The sequence below is a fragment of the Triticum aestivum genome, chromosome 7B, assembly GCF_018294505.1.
Source record: "Triticum aestivum cultivar Chinese Spring chromosome 7B, IWGSC CS RefSeq v2.1, whole genome shotgun sequence".
NCBI lineage: Eukaryota > Viridiplantae > Streptophyta > Magnoliopsida > Poales > Poaceae > Triticum > Triticum aestivum.
This window is the reverse complement of record NC_057813.1, coordinates 144,452,824-144,478,684: the sequence shown is the minus strand read 5'-3', so window position 1 is coordinate 144,478,684 and position 25,861 is coordinate 144,452,824. Positions and strand designations below refer to the sequence as shown.

The following is a 25,861-nucleotide window of genomic DNA, read 5'->3' as shown; positions in this document are numbered from 1 at the left end:
ACCTCTTCCATCCCTAAGCTCCATTGTTGCTCCAAGCTCCATTTTCACCCGATCTCTCTCCCTGGCCAATCAAACTTGTTGATTCTCTAGGGATTGGTTGAGAAGGCCCCGATCTACACTTCCACCAAGAGAAATTTGATTCCCCCACTAATCCCTTGCGGATCTTGTTACTCTTTGGTGTTTGAGCAGCCTAGATGGTTGAGGTCACCGCAGAGCCATATTCCATTGTAGTGAAGCTTCGTGGTGTCGTTGGGAGCCTCCAATTAAGTTATGGAGATTGCCCCAACCTTGTTTGTAAAGGTTTGGTCGCCGCCTCCAAGGGCACCAATAGTGGAATCACGGCATCTCGCATTGTGTGAGGGCGTGAGGAGAATACGGTGGCCCTAGTGGCTTCTTGGGGAGCATAGTGCCTCCACACCGCTCCAACAGAGACGTACTTCCCCTCAAAGGGAAGGACTTCGGTAACACATCCTCGTCTCCACCGGTTCCACTCTTTGTTATCTCTCACCTTTACTTGTGCAAGCTTATATTGTGTTGTATCCCTTGCTTGCTTGTGTGCTTGTTGTTGTTGCATCATATAGGTTGCTCACCTAGTTGCATATCTAGACAACCTTTTTTGATGCAAAGTTTAATTTGGTAAAGAAAAGCTAAAAATTGTTAGTTGCCTATTCACCCTCCCCTCTAGTCAACTATATCGATCCTTTCAAATGTCGAGGCTCACAAATTTGCAAAGCACGCGTTACCCTCGGCTTTGGTCACCATTTTTGGTTAGGCAATCCAGGAAATTTGGATTTCGTCCCTGTAAACCTTGTGACGGGTGAATAAAGCTTTGTGAGTTTGCCTAAAAAAACTTCCACCCTCTTCAGATTGCGACAAGTGGCATGCTGCATGTGAGTCACTTGTCGCAACCTGGGAGTTTTTTTTTGTAGATCCATTTATTCAAAATGTTTTATCTCTTAAACCGTGCATTCAAATCTCAAACCGTTTTCACCGTTGGATTCCTCGCATCGAGATCTTCAACACTAGATCCCATGTTGATAGATTTTGGCGAACTTTTTTTTCACAAAAAAACTCAAACAAAAAGCCGAACCAGGAGCACTTTTTTCTTTCCGAAAGGCACGATTGTGCCTCTCGTGGAAGCAAAACCGTGCCTCTCACAGAAGGAGAAAAAAAGAAAGAGAAAACACGTTTTTTCCCATTTCCATGAGGCACAGCCGTGCCTTTCACGGAAGATTTTTTTAGAAAAGGCGCCTTTTTCTGTTTACGAGAGGCACTGCCATGCCTCTCGCGGAAGCAAATCCATGCCTCTCGCAAAAGTAAAACCTTGCCTCTTGCGGAAGCAAAATAAAAACGCTTTTTCACGCAATTTTTTTTGTCGAAAAGCCAAGAAAAACCGGTAGAAAACCAAAAAGCCAAAAACGCGTGTGAAAAAACAAAATAAAAAACACAATTCGGAGGCAGTGCTCAGAGCACGACACATGGCGGCGGCAGAGAGCGCGCTCACTCTCTTCCCACCCCAAGTGACCCTTGGGGAGGCTCCCGAAGAAGCGCACTCAATTAGTGACCCACCATGTCCACCCTGTAGGATGTTGATCCGTCTTTTGAGTGATTCCCATTAAAAATTCAGCATCTATTGATCATCTTGACGCTGAGAGGTGGGGGACCTAGCATCTTCAAGAATCCTATGTTCTTCGTCGTCATCTAGTGATCAGCCGATGGAGTGAAGAGGACGAAGTTGACTGGCGCTGGGAGAGAGGGTGCATGTGGACATCCTGAGGCTCGTTGGAGAGTAGATAGAAGGAGTAGGGCGTAGAGGCAACTCACCTGCACCGTCGTCGAGCTGTGAGTCATGCCGCTTCTCGTCTCATCTCGAGCGCCGCTGTGGACGTGTTTGGTTAGGTGCATGGATGTAATTTTGGACCGTTTGGTCAGGTAGGTTGCATCAAAATCTTGGCTCACGCGAATATCAAACCACCTCTTAGTTAGGCCTCTGAGTAACAATAGAATCATCAGTTTCCACTCAACCAGTCTTGTCTCGTGCAAGCAGGGGCAACGCGATGCCCAGCTCACATGAATAGTAAGATGAAACATGCTTGCATGCGTCCCCAAAAAACCGATGGGAGTAATACGGTCATCTCTTGCCGACTGTCTCTCCCTATTTACCTTCCTTCGGCTCACCATCTGAACCCGCACCATCACTTCCCTTTCCCCTTCGAGCACTTCCTCCTAGGATTCTTCTTCATCGACAAGTAGGTAAGTTGCGCCATCTTCCCCGGTCGACGGTGGTCGGCAATGACGATTCTTCTTCCTCCTCTTCTCCGAGTTGTTCACTGACTCCGCCTCGCTACTCCGATGGCTATAAGTAACATCACTCCCTACTCGTTGTAGAGTAGATTTGTGACCTTGTTGTAGCTTAGATATGTGAGTATGTGGTAGATTAGAGTATTGCTTCATGGTGGTGTGTGAGGATGTGGTAGATCAGATACAAGTGATGCCGTTTTGGTCGTATGGTAGGTTTTGGTTGTCGTTAATGATGATTCTCATAGTGTTTTGGTAGATGTAAATGTTTTCCATGTCAGTTGAATGCTAGTTTGGTGCATGTGGTAGTGTGGTGAGATTGATGACCAGTCCATGCTAGTTTGGAGGATGTGCTAGATAAAGAATTTGCCATCCGGATGTGATTTTGAGGGGAAGAGTAAGGGATAAGACGGGGCTTGCATTGTTCCCTCAGATTGCCATAGGGATCGAAACTTTTGTGTGCTTTGCGCAGGGGGTGCAATGGAACGAACAATGCACCCGCCGCAATTGTCACGTGTCACCGTGTTGAGATTTGTGCCTGGGATTGTACGCACGAGAGATCGGCTTCCAGAGAACGTTTACTATACATCATTTCCGTATAAGTATATGGTGGAAACATTTCCTATGTGATGAACTAATGCTGTTGGATCGATCAGTTTCCATGTGATCGTGCAAGAGTAGGTTTGAATTTTGTCGATAGACGCCCTTGCTAAATGGGTGTTCTTCCTTGTTTTACAAAGGTGGATTTGCAAGATCCCTCAAAGAAGAAAAAAGGTGGATTTGCAAGATTCATCGGAAAGTCTAGAGCTCGGTCCATGCAACGCAGAAACAAATTACTAGCAACAATTCAAACATATCCATGCACTCCTTGACTAAACGCGAGCATCGTACAATTATTGTGCTCAAATCTGCCAGCGATAACCAGCGCTCATTAACCACTGTTTCCATCGGGTAAGAGCGAGCACTAATCGCGGGATCCAGCGCCCCTGACAGCGGGCATTCATTCCAAGCACAGATTGCTCACCACAGCAGAAACACGACGACCGGCACGGCCACCGCCACCACCGCGCCGAGGCTCCACGGCTCCGAGTCGCTGGCGCCACTCTTGTGCTCGTCGGCAGGCGGCTGGTCTCCGTCCGCACCTGGTCCTTCCGCCGGCGTCTCCACCACGGGCGTTGGGGAAGGCACGGGCTCTTTGGCCGGCTCCGGCGGTGGCGCGGTGTGGTTCTTTGGCGACGGAGGCAGGGCCGCCGGGGCCGTAGCAGGTGCAGGGGCCACGACCGGCGCCAGAGGAGCAGGCGCAGGCGCCTTGGGAGCAGGAGCCGGGGCCGGCGGCGTGGGCACCTTCGCCTCGGCGGTGAAGGACGAGATGACGTCGCTCACCTGCAGCACGGCGATGTCCCAGGGCACCTCCTTGACCGACTTCACGTAGAACACGGCGGCGGTCCCGTTCACCCCCTCCGCTGGCCGGAACGACACGTGGCCGTCCTTGCCGCCCCGCGTGATGTTGACGATGCCGGCGGACCCCGGCGCGCCGTGGGCCTGGTAGAGGCTGGCGGCCTGCCTGAACCCGCCGTCGAGGGTACGGAGCCTGGCGTCGCCGAGGTAGTCGAGGAGGACGTGCAGGGAGAGCACGCGCGCGAGGGCGTCCGGCTGGAGGCGACGCTCCGCGAGCCGCGCCACGGCGGCGTTGTCGACGGCGAGGACGGTGACGGGGGAGCGCCCGTCGATCTCGGCGCTGAGGTTCGCGGCGGCCAGGGCGGCGCTGAACTGGGCGAAGTCCGGGCTGGCGACGGTGAGGATGTCCGTGACGTTGTGCCGTCCGGCCTGGCCCTGGCACAGCGGGGACGCGCAGAGGAGCAGCAGCAGGAGGAAGGAGCAGGGGACGGCTCCGGTGGACGCCATGGTGCACCGCTGCGCGCCGGGGAAGGACTACTACCGCGCTCCTCCCGTGTCGCTCGCTGGGCCGCTGGTGTCTGGAGAGGGGGAGGAAGGGTTTAGGCCAGGCCCCTAGATATACTACGATGAAACTGCCGCGTGAGCCTCACGTGGTCCGGCCGGAGCCAAAGCCACCGTGTGAGAGGCGATACGAGGTGGGGACACGTCGTCAGACGCGGGCGCGCACACGCCACTGTACATGGAGATACGCACGCACGAAGGGTGGGTGTGCATGCAGCAGGATATGGAAATGCTTAATAATGTTACTACGACAGTGAGTTAATGCTATATTTTTTCGATTGGGGTGAATCAATGCATGCAATTTGTGATGACCGGATGCTATTTGTGCGCCGCTTAGCTGGTGGCCGGTCCCGCTCTTTGCCTCTTTGGCAGCGGAGACAACCGGACGAAAGCTTTTGACGGTGCATGCATCAATGGTGGCCGTGGTAAAAATGGGAGATGATGAGAGATGTGTGGTAATGAGCCTTGTTTGGATGCCAAATCGGTGGCGTGCCATGGTCTGTCCTCTGCTACCAAACGTGCTTCTTGTGGCCGGACTACATAAATGGTTCCCTTTATCACATGGTTCCAAAGGTGTGCGTGGCGAGGCGTCTACTGGGGAGAGGAATGCTTTCACGCTGCTAGCTGGAGAAGATTGGACTGTCTAGTGACATTTGTACACACGATCGACCTAGCTAGAGTGTCACAAGAAACAAGAAAACGGAAACAAATGTACACGGCCTCCTTTAAGACAGTGTGGTAAAGTGGTAACCGCGGCTCTTTCCTGGAAACTTCGCTGGGCTCTACCTGCCTAGTACTTCCTCCATTCCTAAATATTTATCTTTCTAGAGATTTCAACAAATGACTACATACGGAGCAAAATGAGTGAATCTACACTTTAGAATATGTCTATATACATTCGTATGTGATAGTCCATTTGAAATTCTAAAAAGACAAATATTTAGGAACGGTGGAAGTACGTTTTTTTGGAGTTACGTTGGTCATGCTGGTTTGGGGTTCCTTCGCTGCTACTTAACTCGGCCCATTTCGGCAACCCCTCATTTTTTTTGAGAGAGTAGCTAGCTAGGGTTCGTCGCCGACGGTGGAAGCAAAGTTTGGGGAGAAGAGATCGGTCCAGACTCCAGATCGGATCCGGAATTCCGGCAACCCCTCATTTGAAAAGTGTGTATATACCATCTTATCTCTGTTAACGATCCCTCAAAAAAAATCTCTCTGTTAACTGCTAAGCAACCACCACACTACTATTTCGTGACCACGGTATCCCTTTGGGTCCGAGTCGCTCTCGTCGGGGCGACAACCAAACATCAGCCTCCGCCATGCCCTACCCTTTTTCCCTCTCCCTTGTTACCACCAGTGGAGGCTATCGGGAAACTGTATTGCCACCGATGAAGGTGGCAGTGAGGTCCTCGGCGCTCTGCTCTCGAGTACATATCAAGTGCTCCAGCCCCTCAAGTGCTCCTATAATACAAGCTCCCGTGAACCGCTGGATTTGAGATCCAAGGGTCATGTGAGGAGCTTCGGCAAAATCGCAAAAAAGAACTTTAGGAGGCAGATAATTGCGTGCAAGTCCAACATCTCGACTGGTAACCCTGGGATCTTAGATCCAACGGCCCCACGGGAGTTTGTATCATGGGAGCACCTGATATGACCCCCTCTAATCTCTAGTACAGGCTCGAGAAGACGAGGTGATTGCCTTGGGTGGAGAAGGTGAAACCCCTCCACGACAAGTGAAACTCGATGGTGATGGTCGTTCCCTTGTGCGAGCGGAGGGTGATTGGCGTGGACCGTTCTAGCAGTACTCATTCCAGATCTCAAGGCCCCGGGGTCTTGAACCTCTCAAGCAGCCTCAGCCTTGCCAGATCTAGACACTGTGGTGTTCATCTGTCGGATCTGCGCTTGTCGGGGTGGTGAAGGTGGGGGTGGAGGCCAGAAGAATCCCCGGTTGGCAATGTTAGCCCGACCGTGGCAACGCTCATGGGTGTCGTCGCCTACTTGGCGACGTCAAGGTATAATCCCTCCCCTTCGCTCACCTTCTCATGTCCCAGACGAAAACCCAAATCGCTCCTGGATTGGGCGACTATGGTGTTGTGAGCACCGTTGCCTCACCTCCTTGAGGTGTTGGTTTATTGAGATGGGTGTGTGTTTGTTTGCTTGGTCCGGTTGGCCGGCTGGTGGTAGCGGTGTGGTACGAGTGTCCCTGGAGGTGCCAGAGTCTTGTTGGGCCTAGTGTTCCCTACGACAATTCATTTTTGTGATTTTATAATTCTCCACACAGGCTTGTTAGCGTTGGTACCATTGTGTCTAGCTAGGGAAGGGATATAGTTTTGCTCCCTCGGCTGTAGTGGTGCATAAGGGTGGCAGAAGCATGGAGATCATCCCCGCGGGCACTATACCACTTCTCTGCACGGTCTCGGCTACTTTCTTAAAGTGCAACTTCTTCACTGGCATCCTAGTTGTGAACACTACTATAGAAATGGGCCTTAGAGGATATCCATGGAGGCGGTTAGCAGCCTAGAAATCTCTAGAGGTCTCGAATGACCTAGTGCAGGTGGTTATTTTGTTTAGAGAAATAAACTCAGGCGGCTCGGTAAAAGAAACTTCTTCAAACAATATTTTGGAGGCGGTTCTAGTGAAGGAACCGCTTAGAGTAACACCCAGCCACATGTGATTTCGGATACGAAACCGCTTCTATCTTGTTACTAACCATGGGTGGCAGCCTTTTCTCTTCTGTCTCACTTGATTCACCTCTATTCCTTTTTCCATTTCATTGTCTTCCTCAACAGCCATTGGTCAAAACCCCAGCATCCTCGCCCCGTCGCCACCTCCTCCTCCACGGTCAGCAGCACCGCCAGCCGGATCTAGAGCTCAGTTGTCACCGCCGACCGAGCACATTGACGCTTGAGTCGCCTACACATGACGCGTCTCACCCGAAATGAGACAAGCCCTGCCATCTACCCCCCGGTCGATGGGAACAGTGGTTGCGGCGGCGAGCAGAAGGCGAGTCAGCACGGTTGGTTGGAGGAACCCAACAGGATAAGGCCGCCGCCGACATCCTCCATCGAGGCCTCCACCACCACTGTTGTCGATCTCGTAGACGAAGCTCCCGCATGTTACCAACCTTCATGTCAATGTAACTCTTTGGGGATGATGTTTTAGGCTTAGGATAATTATGTGTTTGTGTTAATTAGTTTCATATGTTAATTTTGTATATAGTCATGAACTCGTGATAGGCGATTGGTGTTCTAGTAAGAAACATATCCTAAACTTCAATTTTAGCTTTTTGCGTATGATGAAAAAAAATCCCGTAATGCCGTCAGGCTTTAGGGTTTATGCCTAAGAATTTGGTTGTAATACCATTGCAACCATCCTCTTAAGCCTAAACTCCCAATTATGTTGTAAATAGCTTTTAGGGTTTAGGCATGAGTTAAAATTCCCGCAATACTTTTTTCTTTGGTGCTCAAGTTTCATTTGCTTTCTGTGTCAACATGAAGAAGGGGCTCTGAAGCTTGCTTGGAAATCATTAGTGGCTCAACGGTCTTCTAAATATGAAGAACATGGAATTGTTCCATATTATTCATGTTTAGAAGAAATAGGAGTCCCTAACGATTCTGAGGGACATTCTGGGCCCTCTTTATGCTTGCACACGGAGTATCTCGAACATCGACGCTTGAGATATACTCTTATGTATTAACAAAAGTTCAATAAATCCACACCCTTATGTATGACAACATAGACGACTAGTTGGATCGATAGTTGCAGCCATAGCTTATGGACTAATGGTGAAACTTGTAACCTCTTGACATATCAAAGGTGTGGCTAGCTTTGGCAGGCATGTGTTGAAGAAGAACTAATATTCTTTAACTCATGTTGCAAGAGCAGTTATAGCTTTTATGAGAACATAAGGTTCACTATGTTATCATGTCTATACATTTACCCCTCTCACCTCTAAATGAAAAACTTGATAACAAGTGCTCTCTTGAAACAATATCACATTTCAAGCCACTGCATAAAAAGGGGTTACATATTTGATGTCTCTATATATAGTTTTTTCCTTATGCTCATCTATCGGATGTTTTGCCGCCTCCTGCTTCTTGGAGATGCTGAGAGAGTCCCTGGTTTGTACCATGACTCTGCTCAAGAAATGGTGAGCATGATCTGAATAAGTTTGGAGACTGGTGTCAGGTAGATCTTTTCAAGTAAATACGTTGAATAAATATATGTCATATTTATCATCTTAATCTTTGTATACACTAGGGTATCATCACCACTTGTTCCACTGGCAATTGGATTGTAAAGCTGGATAGGGAGCAGTGAGCTAATCTTTCTCTCCCTCTCCTTCTCATAACGTGGCCTTCAATTTACTGAGGTATGTAATATATTCAAACTAGCTTTATACAATGTATGTACACATGTTTAGTTTGTAGCTGAAAATTATTTTAGACATGAAGAAACTATAATACACATCAAGAAGATATCTAGCCGTGATTGGTTCGATAGGGTGATAGGCGAGATTAGAATACTACTCAAGATGAAAATGGAACATGAAGAAGAGAGATTTATAAACTACTCGAGGTGAATAGGTGACATGAAGAGGAGAGATGGATAGAATACTCGAGATAATGAGGGGTATTTAGATCCTTGGATTTTAGAACTTTGTTTCATACATGTTGGTTGTGAACTATGTTGTATATGTTGGCTTGGAATGTATTATGAGATGCAATGGGCTTATGTGATGAATGAGAATGTGTGCGAACGTATATGTGCATATGTGAGAATGTTCTATTTGTATTTTCAATTGTAGGATTGGCTAAAAAAATGCATGCTCCAATTAAGAATTGTACGCGGTCCCAAACTTAAAACTACTTCGACCGATAAAGTATTCCAGCTAGTTTGGTGTATGATCCCCACCCTCAACCCCCCCCCCCCCCCCCGCGCCAGAATCTAATTAGAAGCGGTTCTTCCTTTGGAATCGCCTGCGGTGGGAAGCATTGGAGGCGGTTATATAACCACCTTCGACTATGAGTATTAGTGATGATAGCTAAGAAGAGGAAGCCTATTTTTGTACTAGTGGAAGCTTCGTCTCTTTATTGATGGATTCATGTTTGTGGGCGACAACGAGTCTTCTCTAAAGGTGAGCTCGGCTCAACTATGTGGTTGTTCTCAAAGCATGGTCTTCTTGGTGGCTATAGCGGTAATACCAACCTGACTCTCAGGTGAGAGTCTTCATCTCCTGATAGATCGGCGCTCTTTGTACCAAGCAAGGCGCAACCCCCAATCCCCTGAGATGGAGAAGATCGATACTGAGCCAACTCAATCTCCTAGCAGAGGAGGCCATGTTCTTCACATGTTGGTTGTTTGTTCTCCTCGAGATCTAGTTTCTGCCACCATGGTGGTGATTTATTCATGGTGGAGAGATTCATTGCATTCTTCAAAGGTTTTATTATTTTTTCCAAACACAAAGTGCACGTTTGTTACAAGGGTTCTTTCACAACATTGCTTCAGATGTAGTATTGAGATAGTCATGTTGGTGAATGGGTCAATATACATAAAAAGGCTATACGGTTTTAGTTGCACTACTACAACTAGATCTTTTATAAGGGACATTTTCATTCAATAGATATATCAAGTTGATACATTCGCATCGAGTGAATGCCCAGTGCCCACACAATAAGTACATAGTTGATGTACCACGTCAATATAGTCTTCATCGTAGACTCGTAGTATCTCTTTCTGATCTACCCAAGAAGTACTACGGACCCTCCTAGCTAGGGGTGCAAATTGCTAAGCATTGGGCTACCCTTCAACACACTTTAGTACACTAAAAGTTCTTTTTCTTTCGAAATTGATATAATTTTGCAAATTTAGTTCATTTTGTTGAACAAAAGAGGGTTGGAATGCACCCTAAAGATTACCCATTTACATCCCTAGTCCTAGCATCCCATCAAACTCCAAGGTATCCATGTATAGTGCGGGAACACCGTCCACCCAAGTGGCGAGTATTAGTGTAAGAAAGTGTGAGTGTGTGAGGTAGAGGCGGTTGTCGGTGTCAAAACCGGCGGATCTCGGGTAGGGGGTCCCGAACTGTGCGTCTAAGGCTGATGGTAACAGGAGGCGGGGGACACGATGTTTACCCAGGTTCGGGCCCTCTCTATGGAGGTAATACCCTACTTCCTGCTTGATTGATCTTGATGAATATGCGTATTACAAGAGTTGATCTACCAGGAGATCGTAATGGCTAAAACCCTAGAAGTCTAGCCTGTATGATTATGATTACCTCTACGGACTAAACCCTCCGGTTTATATAGACACCGGAGGGGACTAGGTTTGTACAAAGTTGGTTGCAGAGAAAGGAATCTACATATACGAACGCCAAGCCTGCCTTCCACGCCAAGGAGAGTCCCATCTGGACACAGGTGAGAGTCTTCGGTCTTGTATCTTCACAACCCATCAGTCCGGCCCATGCCAATAGGCCGGACGCCCGAGGACGCCTTAATCTAGGACTCCCTCAGTAGCCCCTGAACCAGGCTTCAATGACGAGGTGTCCGACGCGCAGATTGTCTTCGGCATTGCAAGGCGGGTTTCTTCTCCGAATACTCCAAAATAGTCTCTGAACACCAGAAACGTGTCCGGGTCTACAAAACAAATACCACACACCACTGTAGAGGGTATAATTTTTCAGGAGTCCAATCCGCTGACAACTTTTCATAGCGCGGCATCACATCGCCGCCTGGCCATTATTTTGAACCATTTTTAGCCTGCCGCTCCATATTTTGAGATGCGGTTTCATTGGCACGTCTTGTCAAAGAAGAGATTGTGTCCCCTTATTGTGGGATTCTCATCAACACGGGCATGGGTAACACAACCGTTCTGTTGGCATGATTCCTTGGGAATAGGTAGGTTTTAAGGCCTAGGAGGGGGCGGATGATATTCATTGCCTTTATAAAGGGGCTAAGACCCGTCTCTTCTCTTTTACGCCAACTCTCTCCTCAACCTCTCCCACCTTGATTTCCAACACCCAAGGTTCAAGTTAATCGCTTCGCGCTTCCCAGTCATGTCCGGACCCAGCCCTCAAGGTCGGTGGGTGGCTTCCTCCGCCACAGAGGAGGATATCGTGAAGCTCCGGGAGGCAAGATACCTGACTGCGGAAATCCTCCATAGGCTTCCTGCTCAAGGGCAGGTTATTCCTACCCCCAGATCCGGCGAGACGGTCGTATTCATCTCCCACTTCCTCCGAGGGCTAGGGTTCGCTCTTCATCCCTTCGTTCGAGGGCTCATGTTTTATTACGGGCTAGATTTTCACAATCTAGCTTCGGACTCCTTTCTTCACGTCTCGGTGTTTTTTATTGTGTGCGAGGCCTTCCTCCGTATTCCCCCACACTTCGGCTTGTGGCTAAAGACCTTTAATGTGAAGTCGAAGGTAGTCAACGGGAAACAGGTGGAGTGCGGTGGTGCTACAGTGAGCAAACTCACCAATACTCCTTGGCCAAAGGGCTCCTTCACAGAAACTTCCGACCCATGGCAGCGGGAGTGGTTTTACATCACCGAACCCCGCGGTACCAAGTGGCCAGCTACACCTGCGTTCCGATCTGGCCCTCCTCCACAGCTTGCATCATGGATTAATAAGGGGCTGGACTGGGGATCAATTGGTGAAGTGCGGACGCTGCAAAGCCGCATTCGGAGCCTCATTGAAAAGGACACCGGCCTTATCAACGTAATCCAAGTAATGCTAGTTCATCGGGTCCTACCGTGCCAGCGACGGCCTCTCCGCATGTGGGAGTTCAATCCGGAAGGACCACAAACCCTTCAGAACTTCTCTGGCACGAGGCTCAGAGGAATGTGGAAATTATTCTTCGGGACACGAAAACAGTGGCCGGATACTACAGAGGACATCGGCCTTGACTGCAACCATCCGGATACCTCGGTAAGCATTCGACTCCCGAACACAACTTTAGTTAAATTTCTTATAACAATATACTGAGAAAACCATACTCGGTCGGGGTTGGATAAAGAAGGCAGAGAGAATTAGGTGTTTGGCCCCTCTTCCCGAAGACTGAGCTAATCCGGTGTTAACAAGGATGCTGGTTCCGGCACCGTATCAAGAGCCGGCGGAGGAAGGCAAGTAGGAGAGCAAGAAGGCCCAGGGAGGCCCCCATTCTAGAGGTATACCAAATACCTCGTCCGAGGAGGATGGAACTCCCTCTTCCGAAGATAAAAGGGAAGGAGAAACCGACATCCCTTCTCCCCATGAGAAGAAGAGGACCGCTTCCGAAGACTTGAAGATAAAGGCTTCTAAGCGAGGGAAGATATCCCTGTCACGGGGTTCTGGTTTGGGAGGCGAAATTGACACGCAGTTCCTCCGTAAGGATAGGCCTTTAGCTGAATCGTAAGTGAGCAAGGGTGTTTAAACATATCCCATTCTTTCCTGGTTGCAAGGATAATATTTAAAATATATGTTTGCAGTCTGGCATGCAGCCTTCCTCAACAGTCCTCCTCCTCGGGGGATCTTCTTCCAGAGATGATGGAGAGCGTGACACCTCCACCAATCTCCCCGTCCGATAGGGCAGACGACCCCGAGGTGTCGTCCCGGTGATCTCTCCCGATCAACAAGCGGTGCGAGGGACAGTGAAGACCGGGCCCGAAGGTGACACTTCGACCGTCCAGGGTCCGGGGTGTGCGGCCCCTACGGGTACCAACAATAAAGGCCCCAGACTATCCGATTTCTGAGGGACAGCGCAATTTGCTCTGGATCCGGAGGCGCCAGATACACTGATGGACACATTGCGACATGCATCCGTCTCAGAGGAACATCGTACCTTGATGGGTACGGTGGTTGAGAGGGTTTTGTCCGCGAAAAGCGGATTGAATGAAGCCTTTACGAGCCTGCTAAGAGGCTTCGAGGTACGTAATGTAATATTTTTAATTGTGTTATAAACGCAAAATGCACCTGTGTATAGATAGTAGCCCCTGAGACTCTGGTTGGCATCCAAAGGGAGGCGATCAGAGGGTCCAGAAAGATATGCCCAGGAAATAATCTGACTAATTGGAACACAAGCTGTTACATCCATGGCAACTACCCAAGTTACAGAGATTGCAGATCTGAAGTGGAAACTTGATGTGGCGGATGATGACATCACGCTTATTAACAGGCGGCTCGACGAGGCACAAGGTATGTCTTTGGGGCAGTCAGTATATGCAAGTGCTATAATATGAGCATGACGCTGAGAATTGCATATTGAGATATGCATAACTGCAGATAGTGCCATGGCGGTTGAGACCCTTCGGGTTGAGCTTGCCCGGGCCAAGGAGCAAGCCAGGATGAGTAATGCGGCTGCCAAAAAGGCATCTGCCAAATTAAAGGCCGAACAGGCTGCTCGGCGCCAGTGCGAGGAGAGAATATCTATTATGGCACTTGAGCTAAAGGATGCCACTAGCCGATGTGAATTGCTTGAGAAAGATAACCAAACTAGGGCGGCTGATCTTGACAAGGTCTTACAAAAGGCGAGGGAAGCACGGTCCAAGTCTAGAGCGGTTCGGGAGGAGATCCGACAAGCTAGGGAGATCGCGACTGGTAAGCCCTTCTTATTACAAACTAAATTTGGCGGTCCGAAGTATGCCCCGCTTAATAAAATGTGGAGTTCTCCAGACGCATTTTTGTACTTGCCGAAGAGTGTCTCTGATGCGACGTAGTTTTTCCAACCGCAAGAAGGACAAGCGACGGAAAAGCTTTTCTGGTCACAATTCAGCATGCAAAAGCTTCCACTGTTGCTGAACGAACAGATGGCGCAGTGGGCCGAGCTCCACATGATATCCAGATCTGCCATGAAGGATGTCGTGGTCCGGCTGTGGCCGACTGAGCCAGTTCCGAATAGTTATTTCAGTTTGGTGCAGCGACTTGTTGATGCGGTGTCGCGTATCGACGCTGTTAAGCAGTCAATGTGCATAGAAGGTGCACGGATGGCCCTTGCCCGCGTCAAGATGTACTGGGCGAAGATGAAGGCCACCGATATTGTAGCAAAAAGTCCACCCGAGGGCAAGGAGCATCACACGCCAGAGCATTATTTGGAGGATTTCCTAGAGGGTGCCCGCTTGATAGAGGGTCAGTGCTCGAAAGATATTATGTTTGAGTGAAGTGGACTGAAATTGTAAAAACAATATTATGATATATTTAAGGCTATGTTTTTTATACTTTTGTTTAAAAAGTTTTTGGTGCCTCCTATGCATCCATTTTTTGTATAATCTGAAAGTTTGCCAGTCGTCGGCTTTTGCCCCCTCGCATATAACGCGGGGGTGTTCGGAAAAGCACTTGATCACTCTTGAGCCAACGTCTTGGTCCATTAAGGAGGTGTCAATGCGGCGAACCAGGCAATCGGACTATAGGGCTTTAACACTTTCAATTAGCCATAGGAGTTTGACGGTGGGTCTAGGATATAGCCCCTGGTATGTACGCGGTTATTCGAATACGATGCGTTGACATACATGACTAGAAGAACTGTCCTTCGTGTAATACGGAAGGAATCGTGAAGATTCCGGTGAATCATCGAGTGGTTGACCAGCTCTCGCCGCATCATGACAGTCAGTTTTTGGCTTTCTCTACTGAGGTGCTCATCTGGACGAACCAGGACACAATCACAGTAGTTCTCCCTTTACTACCCTAGCTGATAGAGCGGAACATAAGGTAGCAAGTACAGGAGCCGGGAAACCCAACTATTGACCAAAGACATGATTCGGAGCTGATGCATATAAGGCCAAACTCGTGACGCCGAAGTGTGCTATAAAGCTGTTCGGACTTGTCGGCAGCTCATATGTTGCCATATTGAGCCCCTGGCAATATATGCCGAGGGTAGAAAGCTGAGAAGAAGGGACTTTACATGTTTAAAATAAAGAGTGCGGTCAACAAAAAGTTTTGAACCTCCTGTCGCACGGCTGCGCTGCCTTGCCTTGGTTAAAGGACTTCTCAGCAAGTATCATCACATGTGGTAAAAGATAAAAAATGGTTAGAAAAAGAAAAAGAATATGAGAATGCGGATGGTGTTATAGGTCTGTCCGCATTATGCCTCCGTCGGTGACCAGGGTATTTTGAGTGTATAATTATGTGCGCGGGACAGACTTCGCGGCTTATATGGGGCAAACGTCGGAGGCCAAACTGCTAATTCAGCTCTGAGATTGATTGGTCCTGTCTAATGGAGACCGGTGGCTTGATGGCCGATGAAATGTGCAGCTTGATAAGGCCGCTTGGTACTTCAGCCGTAGTAGCCGTAGTATGCTCCTCTGTACAGAGGGAGCATTCTGTATTTCTGTTTATCGTGATTGTGCCGCGTGGACCGGGCATCTTAAGTTGGAGATAGGTGTAATGTGGGACCGCATTAAAGCGAGAAAAGCGGTACGCCCAAGCAGTGCATGGTAGCTACTGCAGAGCGGGACAATATCGAAGGTCAAGCCTTTGCTTCGAAAGTTGTTCGGCGAGCCAAAAACAACTTCCAGTGTAATCGAGCCCATGCAATGAGCTTCTACGCTGGATATTGTTCCCTTGAAGGTAGTTGAGGTGGGCCTGATTCTTGAAGGATCAATGCCCATTTTGAAGACAATGTCTTGTTAGAGTAGATTAAGGCTACTACCGCTGTCCATAAGGACTTTCGTGAGATGGAACCCATGGATAATCGGATCAAGGATGAGAGCTGCCGGACCTTCGTGAAGGATACTGGCTGGGTGGTCCTTGCGATCAGAAGTGATCGTGCGGGCCGCCCATTGGCTGAATTTTTGGGCGGCTGGCTCTATGGCACCGGCGTCCCATAGCGCGCGCTTGCAGTCCCCTGTAGGGATGTGCGTCACGTATACCATGTTCACTGTCTTTACTTTGGGGGGGGGGGATTACTTCTGACCCTCGGTGTTCGGCTGGCGAGTCTCTTCATCGTCACTGTCACTGGGTGGCCCCTTCACCTTGTGTTCGGCATTAAGCTTCCCGACTTGTTTAAAAACCCAATAGCTCCTGTTGGTGTGATTGGCTGGTTTAACGGGGGTGCCATGAATCTGGCAGGGCCGATCCAGTATCTTGTCTAAGTTGGATGGTCCATCTCTGTTTGCCTTGAATGGCTTTTTCCGTTTACCTGGTTTGGAACCACTGAATCCGGCGTTGACCGCTGTGTCTTGTGTTCCTTCATTGTTATTGCGACGCTTGTGTATATTGTGTCGTGGCTTGCCGTTGCCATCGCGAACTTCGTAAGTACCCGAATCATCGGCGTTGTTGCTTCTATAAGCAAGCCAGCTGTCTTCTCCCGCACAAAAACGGGTCATTAGAGTGGTAAGGGCAGCCATGGATCTTGGTTTTTCTTGACCAAGGTGGCGGGCGAGCCACTCATCTCGGACGCTATGTTTAAAGGCCGTGAGGGCTTCAGCATCCGGACAGTCAACAATTTGGTTCTTTTTGATCAAGAACCTAGTCCAGAGCTTTCTGGCAGACTCCCCGAGCTATTGGATAATGTGACTTAGGTCATCGGCGTCTGGAGGCCGAATATATGTACCCTGGAAGTTATTGCTGAAGGCGTATTCCAAGTCTTCCCAGCTATCGATGGAGTTCTCAGGGAGGCTGTTCAGCCAGTGCATGCTGGCCCCTTTAGTTTTAGCGGGAGATATTTGATGGCGTGGATGTCATCACCGTGGGACAAGTGGATATGGAGGAGGAAATCTTCAATCCATACTGCAGGGTCTGTTGTTCCATTGTATGATTCGATATTCATGGGTTTAAACCCTTCCAGGAATTCGTGGTCCATTACTTCATCAGTGAAGCAAAGGGGGTGTGCGGCGCCTCTATGTCGGGATACGTCGCGACGTAGCTCGGATGGAGTCCATCGTTGCGCGTCCGGGCACGTCCCCGTGATTTGTAGATCGATCTGGTCTGACCTGCTCTGTTGTCTAGGTCCTGCCGCAGGTCATGCATATGATCCCAAGCTGTTGTGTCTCTGTTTTATGGCAAGGTAGTGCGGGATGGTGTTCAGCTTGAGTGGCCGCTTTGTCCTGGCCATGTAGTGGTTGGTCAACCGCATTACGTGCTGGTAGGACGGGCTCCAGCGCCTTGTCATCGAATTGGGGTAACAATTTGCGCTTCAGGTAACTTTTGGTTAGGCGCTCGAGGCCGTATTCTTCGGCTGCTAGGACATTAGACCATCTGTCGTTGAGCAGATCTTGATCAGCTTGAAGCTGCTGCTGCTTCTTTTTCAGGATCCTTGCAGTGGCTATTAGCTGGTGCTTAAAGTGCTCCTGCTTGAGAGGTTCCTCAGGCACGATAAAATCCTTGTTGCCGAGGCTCACCTCGTCCTCGGAGAGCGGAAGGTAGTCATTGTCCTCCGAGTCTTCGTTCATGGCCTGTTCATCAGGGCTAACTCGCCCATCTTCCCGTTTGTCCTGTTCAGAGGTTGGCTCAACGGGGTCTTCGTTGTCTTCGGCATCGTCCGGAGTATTATTTTCACCTGTGAAGGTATTGCTGTTTTTTCCACGGCGTGGTTTAGAGCGGCGCCGCTGACGTCGGCGTGGTTTCAGGAGTATTATCATCAACTGGATCCTTTTCATTGTCACCATTGTTCTCTTTGAGTGTATCCACCATGTATACGTCATACGAGGAGGTGGCTGTCCAGTGCCTTATAAGCAGTGGTTTTTGTGCCTGCTCCTCTCTGGCATCGTCGTCCATACTGTCGATGTCTTCAGAGCCGTAATCGAGCATGTAGGTTAAATCGTCGGCAGTGGCTATAAAGTGGGTGGCGGGAGGGATGTAAAATTCCCTGATCTCAACCCCTAGTCCGGGCTGGGCATGGTTCGGACGTTGCTCCTTTGTAATGACAAGGGATCACATTAAGTCCAGAGCTTCGCTTAAAGGCAAGGTTTGGCCTGAGAGAAGAGAGCCCGTGGAGTACAGTGGGAGGGAAACTCCTTGGCCGAACTCACACGACGCTGGCTCCAGGGATTCGGAGCTAGTGTTTGGAGAAGGGTCCGGCTCCATAATGGCTGTCGATGACACCACTTCCTCCGGTCCCTCCGCAATGGGCCTAAGGGTCGCAGATAGTCCTGCAAGCTTAGAGAGCCCATCTTCGGACCTAGCGATACGCTCTGGATCTAAGTCCAGATCAGAAGTAGGAGACGCGATTCTTTGGAAGATCAAGTCTCCTTGGATATCAACGACATAATCCCGATCTCCAAAACTAATCTGGTGACCTAGGGCATAACTATCGACCTGCTCTAGATGGCCAAGCGAGTTGGCCCGCAATGCGAAGCCGTCGAATATGAAGATCTGTCCGGGAAGGAAAACCTCCCCCTGGACTGCATTGTTGTAGATGATTGACGGAGCCATCAAACCTTTTGGTGACGACACAGCGGAACTCTCAATGAAAGAACCAATGTCGGTGTCAAAACCGGCGGATCTCGGGTAGGGACTCCTGAACTATGCGTCTAAGGCTGATGGTAACAGGAGGCGGGGGACACGATGTTTACCCAGGTTCGGACCCTCTCTATGGAGGTAATACCCTACTTCCTTCTTGATTGTTCTTGATGAATCTGAGTATTACAAGAGTTGATCTACCACGAGATCGTAATGGCTAAAACCCTAGAAGTCTAGCCTGTATGATTATGATTGCCTCTACGGACTAAACCCTCCGGTTTATATAGACACTGGAGGGGACTAGGGTTGTACAAAGTCGGTTATAGAGAAAGGAATCTACATATCTGAACGCCAAGCCTGTCTTCCACGCCAAGGAGAGTCCCATCTGGACACAGGTGAGAGTCTTCGGTCTTGTATCTTCACAGCCCATCAGTCCGGCCCATGCCAATATGCCAGACGCCCGAGGACCCCTTAATCCAGGACTCCCTCAGCGGTGGTTTGGGTTTTGAACTCAAGAGTGTTGGTTAGTTGCTTCTCCCTGAATGTCTCAAAGTGGCCCACTAGGACTCAAAGAGACCTCTAGAATCTCGGGTCACCATCAGAATTATGTTCCACCCTTTTAAAGTGTGCCTGTAGAGGTTCACATACTCAAACATTGTTTGAGTACAAATACATGATAACTAATTAGCAGCGACCTCTGGCAAGATGCGTCGACTCTGAAATATGCATATAAATCATATCAGATGAAGTTTATCTTTAAGTTATTTCTCCACAATACTACACAAACGTAACGCGAGTACATGACATGTTAAGTAGGTTAGCCTAACTATCTTTTCATTAGATTCTTGAATACAATTAAATATTTAACTGCAAGTGGCATGGTCATGCATTTTTGAAAACTCATGGCTCCAAAGATCTAGAAATATCTTTTAACTACCAAGTGGCATATTATTAGCACTTTGTTAGGGCATCTCCAACGACAACCCGTAAATTTCCTCCCGCATCTCCGCCCATGGATCCAACATTGTCCGCATACATCCGGCCAACAATTCAAACAAATTGGACGAAATTCAATCAAACCAGATAGATTTCATTGAAGTTCGGACATAATTTACATAAAAGGTCGATATTTCAATAGTTTAACAAAAAAACTAAACCCTATACCGGGTGACCACCTCGTACGCTTGGCCACCCTGCCTTGTCGCACCGCCGTGTCCATCAATGTCGCCGTCGTCATCATGGTCCCTCCAGTATCGGAACGGCCCCGGAGGGCCATAGCAGCCTTGTCTGGCAACTGCCTCTCGCTCACGGAGGAGACGCTCCGCCTCCCGATGCATGGTGCGGAGTGCCGCCACGACCACTGCTAATGTGGCCTTCGAAGCTCTGGCGGTGGCTTTGTCGGGACGGGTGTTGGCAGAGCAGTCGTTAAGCGACCACTTTTAGCCGATCTTGGCGAGCTCGCCTCAAGGCGACAACAGCTGTCGGTTGTCTTCGCGGTGGTCACGAAGCAGTCGACCGCCCACGGGGCTTCAAGGTCAGGGTCGTTGCGGACCAAGTCCGGTATGACGTCGCTCTTGGCGAACGTTGAGTGGTGACCAACATTGCAACGATCATACCTCCCTTGCTGCCTCGCCGCGGGCTCTGGCTCAAAGACAACAGCCCTAGAGCCCAAGGCACCGCCGTAACCACCTCCTTCGAGGTAGTGGAGGAGGTGGCCCCGCGCCTTATTGATTGCAGGCGGCAACCCCTCCTTGACGGCAAGGCGGTGGCGGTGCGACGGCGACAATGGCGCGTCCATGCAGCCGCACCAGCTGCGCGGTAGGGACACCGACTCCTACTTGACCCAGCGTCCGATCTGGACGCCGAGATGATGTGGCGGGGGGGGGGGGGAGTGGGTGGCTGTCTCCTCAATCACGCGGCATGGACGTCGCGGTTGTGCTAGGGCGAGGCCAGATCCTCCTTCATAGGCCGGAGTGGTGTTAACCCACAAGTATAGGGGATCGCAACAGTTTTTGAGGGTAGAGTATTCAACCCGAATTTATTGATTCGACACAAGGGGAGCCAAAGAATATTCTCAAGTATTAGCAGTTGAGTTGTCAATTCAACCACACCTGAAAGACTTAATATCTGTAGGAAAGTATTTAGTAACAAAGTAGTATGGAAGTAACGGTAATGGTGGCAAAAGTAACAGTAGCAGTTTTGTAGCAATCGTAATAGTGGCAACAGAGAAGTAACTATGAAAAGATCAATATGTGAAAATCTCGTAGGCAGTGGATCAGTGATGGATAATTATCTCGGATGCAATTCATCATGCAACAGTTATAACATAGGGTGACACAGAACTAGCTCCAGTTCATCAATGTAATGTAGGCATGTATTCCGAATATAGTCATACGTGCTTATGGAAAAGAACTTGCATGACATCTTTTGTCCTACCCTCCCGTGGCTGCGGGGTCCTATTAGAAACTAAGGGATATTAAGGCCTCCTTTTAATAGAGTACTGGACCAAAGCATTAGCACTTAGTGAATACATGAACTCCTCAAACTACGGTCATCACCGGGAAGTGTCCTGACTATTGTCACTCCGGAGTTTGCCGGATCATACACGTAGTAGGTGACTATAACTTGCAAGATAGGATCAAAAACTCACATATATTCATGAAAACAAAATAGGTTCAGATTTGAAATCATGGCACTCGGGCCCTAGTGACAAGCATTAAGCATGGCAAGGTCATAGCAACATCAATCTTAGACCATAATGGATATTAGGGATCAAACCCTAACAAAACTAACTCGATTACATGGTAAATCTCATCCAACCCATCACCGTCCAGCAAGCCTACGATGGGATTGCTCACGCACGGCGGTGATCATCATGAAATTGGTGATGGAGGATGGTTGATGATGACGATGGCGACGGATTCCCATCTCCGAAGCCCCGAACGGACTCCAGATTAGCCCTCTCGAGGAAGATTAGGGCTTGGCGGCGGCTCCGTATCGTAAAACATGATGAATCCTTCTTTCTCCCTGAACGTGAATATATAGAGTTGGAGTTGAGATTGGTGGAGGTCCAGGGGACCCACGAGGCAAGGGGCGCGCCCTGCACCCTTGTGGACAGGGTGTGGCTCCCCCTCTATTGATTCTTTCGCCAATATTTTTTATTAATTCCAAAACGTGACCTCGTGGAGTTTCAGGTCATTCCGAGAACTTTTATTTCTGTAAAAAAATAAGACCATGACAATTCTGCTGAAAAGAGCGTCAGTCCGGGTTAGTGCCATTCAAATCATGCAAGTTAGAGTCCAAAACAAGGGCAAAAGTGTTTGGAAAAGTAGATACGCTGAAGACATATCAACTCCCCCAAGCTTAAACCTTTGCTTGTCCTCAAGCAATTCAGTTGATAAACTGAAAGTGATAAAGAAAAACTTTTACAAACTTTGTTTGATCTTGTTGTCGCAAATATGTAAATCCAGCATTCAAGTTTTCAGCAAAGATTATGAACTAACCACATTCACAATAACATTTAGGTCTCATGTTTACTCATATCAATGGCATAATCAACTAGCGAGCAATAATAATAAATCTCGGATGACAACACTTTCTCAAAACAATCATAATATGATATAACAAGATGGTATCTCGCTAGCCCTTTCTGAGACCGCAAAACATAAATGTTGAGCACCCCTGAAGATCAAGGACTGACTAAACATTGTAATTCGTGGCAAAAAAGATTCAGTCACAACCATACTCAATGTACATTAATACAATGCATACAAATGACAGCAGTGCTCTCCAACTGGTGCTTTTTTAATAAGAGGATGATGACTCAACATAGAAGTAAATAGATAGGCCCTTCACAGAGGGAAACAGGGATTTGCAGAGGTGTCAGGGCTCGAGTTTTGAAACAGAGATAAATAATATTTTGAGTGGCATACTTTCATTGTCAACATAACAACCAACAGATCTCGGTATCTTCCATGCTACATACATTATAGGCGGTTCCAAAATAGAATGGTAAAGTTTATACTCCCCCACCACCAACGAGCACATTCCATGGCTGGCGTGAAAAAACGGATACCGTCCAACTAACAACAATCCTTGGGGAGTTTTGTTTGCAATTATTTTGATTTGATTTGAGCATGGGACTGGGCATCCCTGTTACTAGCCATTTTCTTGTGAACGATGAGCGGAGTCCACTCATCGTGAGAATAACCCACCTAGCATGGAAGATATAGACATCCCTAGTTGATAAATGAGCTATTCGAGCATACAAACAAAATTTCATTTGAAGGTTTAGAGTTTGGCACATACAAATTTACTTGGAACGACAGGTAAATGCCGCATATAGGAATGTAGGGTGGACTCATATGGAATACCTTTGGGGTTTATGGAAGTGGATGCACAAGCAGTATTCCCGCTTAGTACAAGTGAAGGCTAGAAAGAGATTGGGAAGCGACCAACTAGAGAGCGGCAACAGTCATGATCATGCATTAAGATTAACCAACAACGAGTGCAAGCCCGAGAAGGATATAAATCACCATGAACATCAATATCGTGGAGGTTATGTTGATTTTGTTTCAACTACATGTGTGAACATGTGCCAAGTCAAGCCCACTCGAAACATTCAAAGGAGGATACCACCCTATCATACCACATCACAACCATTTTAATAGCATGTTGGCATGCAAGGTAAACCATTATAAACTCCTAGCTAATTAAGCATGGCATGAATAACTATAATCTCTAATTGTCATTGCAAACATGTTTCATTCATAATAGGCTGAATCAGGAACGATGAACTAATCATATTTACAAAAATAAGATAGGTCGAGTTCATACCAGCTTCTCTCATTTCGATAATTTCATCATATATCGTCATTATTTCCTTTCACTGGCACGACCGAACGGTGTGGATAATAATAATAGTGCACGTGCATTGGACTAAGCTGGAATCTGCAAGCATTTAATACAAAGGAGAATACAAGGTAATACGGGCTCTTGGTTAGATCAACAATAATTCATAAGAGAGCCACTCATCATTTTCATCGTGGTCTTCTCCTCTCGACCCCCAAAGAAAAGAAAAGAACTTCAAAGAAAACTATTTACACGGGAAAGCTCCCAACAAGCAAAAGAAGAACGAGAAATCTTTTTGAGTTTTCTTATTAGTTACTACCACTACAAACATGGAAATTAAACTAGCTAAAAACTACAACTAAATTTTTTTGGTTTTTCTCAAAGTTTTTCAGACACATAAGAAGAAAGCAAGAAAATAAAATAAACTAGCATGGATAGTACAATGAAAAAGTATAAGCACCGACAACTAGAATGAGTGTGTGAACATGAATGTAATGTTGGTGAGAAATACGTACTCCAACAAGCCTAGGCTTTTGTCCTAAGTTGGTCTATGCCCATGGGTCGAAGCGATCCTCACCAGTGTACTAAGGAGGGTCCTCGGGGTGCCACTGGTTAGCGAGCTCCTCCAGATCCCATTGATAAACAGACTCTCGATATGGATCAAGTGGTGGCTCTGGCGCAGGCTCTGGGACTTGTATCAGCTCCGAGTAAGCATAAATGTCTTCTGGCAGGATGAGGTATGTGCCTGAATGTATATTAAACAAAGAGGGTGCAGACAAGATAATAGCCTCACACTTAGTTTTAGCAAATAGAAAGTTATACTTAAGTATCTTCTTCTTATTTTTAACAATAAAGTCGTGTGCTACCATACTCTTATAGTCTAGCAAAATAGTGGGCAACAACTTTTCCTATTTCTCATAATGCCTAATAGGTATCTCAAAGTGTTTAGCAAGGTGTGAAGCAAAGATACCTCCAAAGATGGGGCCCTTTGTACAGTTCAGACTTAACCGTTTAGCAACAATAGCGCCTAAACTGAAAGTTATATCACGAAATAAAGCATGGCGCAATATAGCAAGGTCTAGAGCGCTGAGGTTCCCACTGTTCCCATGAATAATTAAGAATCTTCTAGCAAATATTGCAAAGTAAAATAGGACAGGAAAGTGTACACTAGTAATCCTAGCATCTGAAACTTTTATCGTTTCCCCTACAACAATTTGATCAATAAATTCATCCACATTACTAGGATGTGGTTCCTCGATGCTGCCCTCAAAGGGCAACTTGCAAACCACACAAAAATTATATAGTGACATTTCCTTAAACTCACCATATAAATAAAACTCCACTGAAGGTGGTGATTTCCTAGCATGGAAGTAAAAGTTTTGCATGAAAATATAAGTGAGTAGGAGATACTGTTCACATTGGTCATGGAGGAAGTCGGTGAGGCCTGCATTCTCAGCCAAATAATAAAAGTCGTCGTGAATTCCGACAACTCTCAAGAATGCGTCACAAGGCCATTCGCACGGCCGAACCTCCGCAGTGCAAGGAAGATTGTACTTGGGCTTTTTATTTTCTTCATTCTGCTTATCCTTAGAGCTTCGGCTCGAGGAGGCCCTCAACTACTCTTCATCATTTTCTTTCTCTGAAAAATTTCTGAAATTTTTAGTGACTCAAAATAAAAGTGAACCAAACTCAACAAGATTTAGCAACTACTCCCACAAATGCCTAGAGGCTATATCATGCATTAAAACCACTTTGGACCATATAAATTTGACATGCAAGATCAAGAACAGGGTCACCTCAGCAGCAAAAAATGGCAATAAATAAAGCACTAGAACAAAAAATAATTGGACCATTGGAGGATTCACATACCGAAGAACAATCCCCCAAAGCAGTTTTGTGAATGGAGCTTTGAGCAAGGAGATCGAAAATGGCAGCAAAACAAGCTAGAACACGAGTTTGAGCTACATGATGATTTTTTCTTGAGGACGACGAAGTGTGTGGGTGCTGGAATAAGTAGAGGGGGGCACATGGGGCCCACAAGGCAGGGGCGCGCCCCAGGGGGGTGGGCACGCCCTGTACCCTCGTGGCCAAACGGTGGATCCCCCTGCTGTGTTCTAAGTGCCAGCAGTTCTTAAATATTCTACAAAATATCATACTCCATTTTCAAGGCATTTGGAGAACTTTTATTTTCGGGGTATTTTTTATTGCACGGATAATTCAGAAAACAGACAGAAAATACTATTTTTGCTTTATTTACTCTGAATATGAGAAAGTAAAAGGAGGGTACATAGAGTTGTGCTTTCTAACTTCATCCCTCTCATGCTCATCAAAAGGAATCCACTAACAAGGTTGATCAAGTCTTGTTAACAAACTTCTTCCGAATAACAT

At 47.6% G+C, this 25,861-nt stretch overlaps 1 protein-coding gene across 1 annotated transcript; it reads right to left on the bottom strand.

The window, feature by feature from the left end:
• Positions 1–3,144: 3,144 nt before the first annotated feature.
• Positions 3,145–4,276, bottom strand: LOC123160514 (fasciclin-like arabinogalactan protein 1). Its single transcript, XM_044578326.1, has one exon. It carries the CDS (start codon positions 4,201–4,203, stop codon positions 3,319–3,321), a length of 885 nt encoding a protein of 294 aa, XP_044434261.1. The 5' UTR covers positions 4,204–4,276; the 3' UTR covers positions 3,145–3,318.
• Between the last annotated feature and the right edge of the window lie 21,585 nt (positions 4,277–25,861).

Bases quoted from the DNA above. Each gene is read 5' to 3' on its own strand.
- LOC123160514 (XM_044578326.1), bottom strand. From the start codon at position 4,203: ATGGCGTCCACCGGAGCCGTCCCCTGCTCCTTCCTCCTGCTGCTGCTC.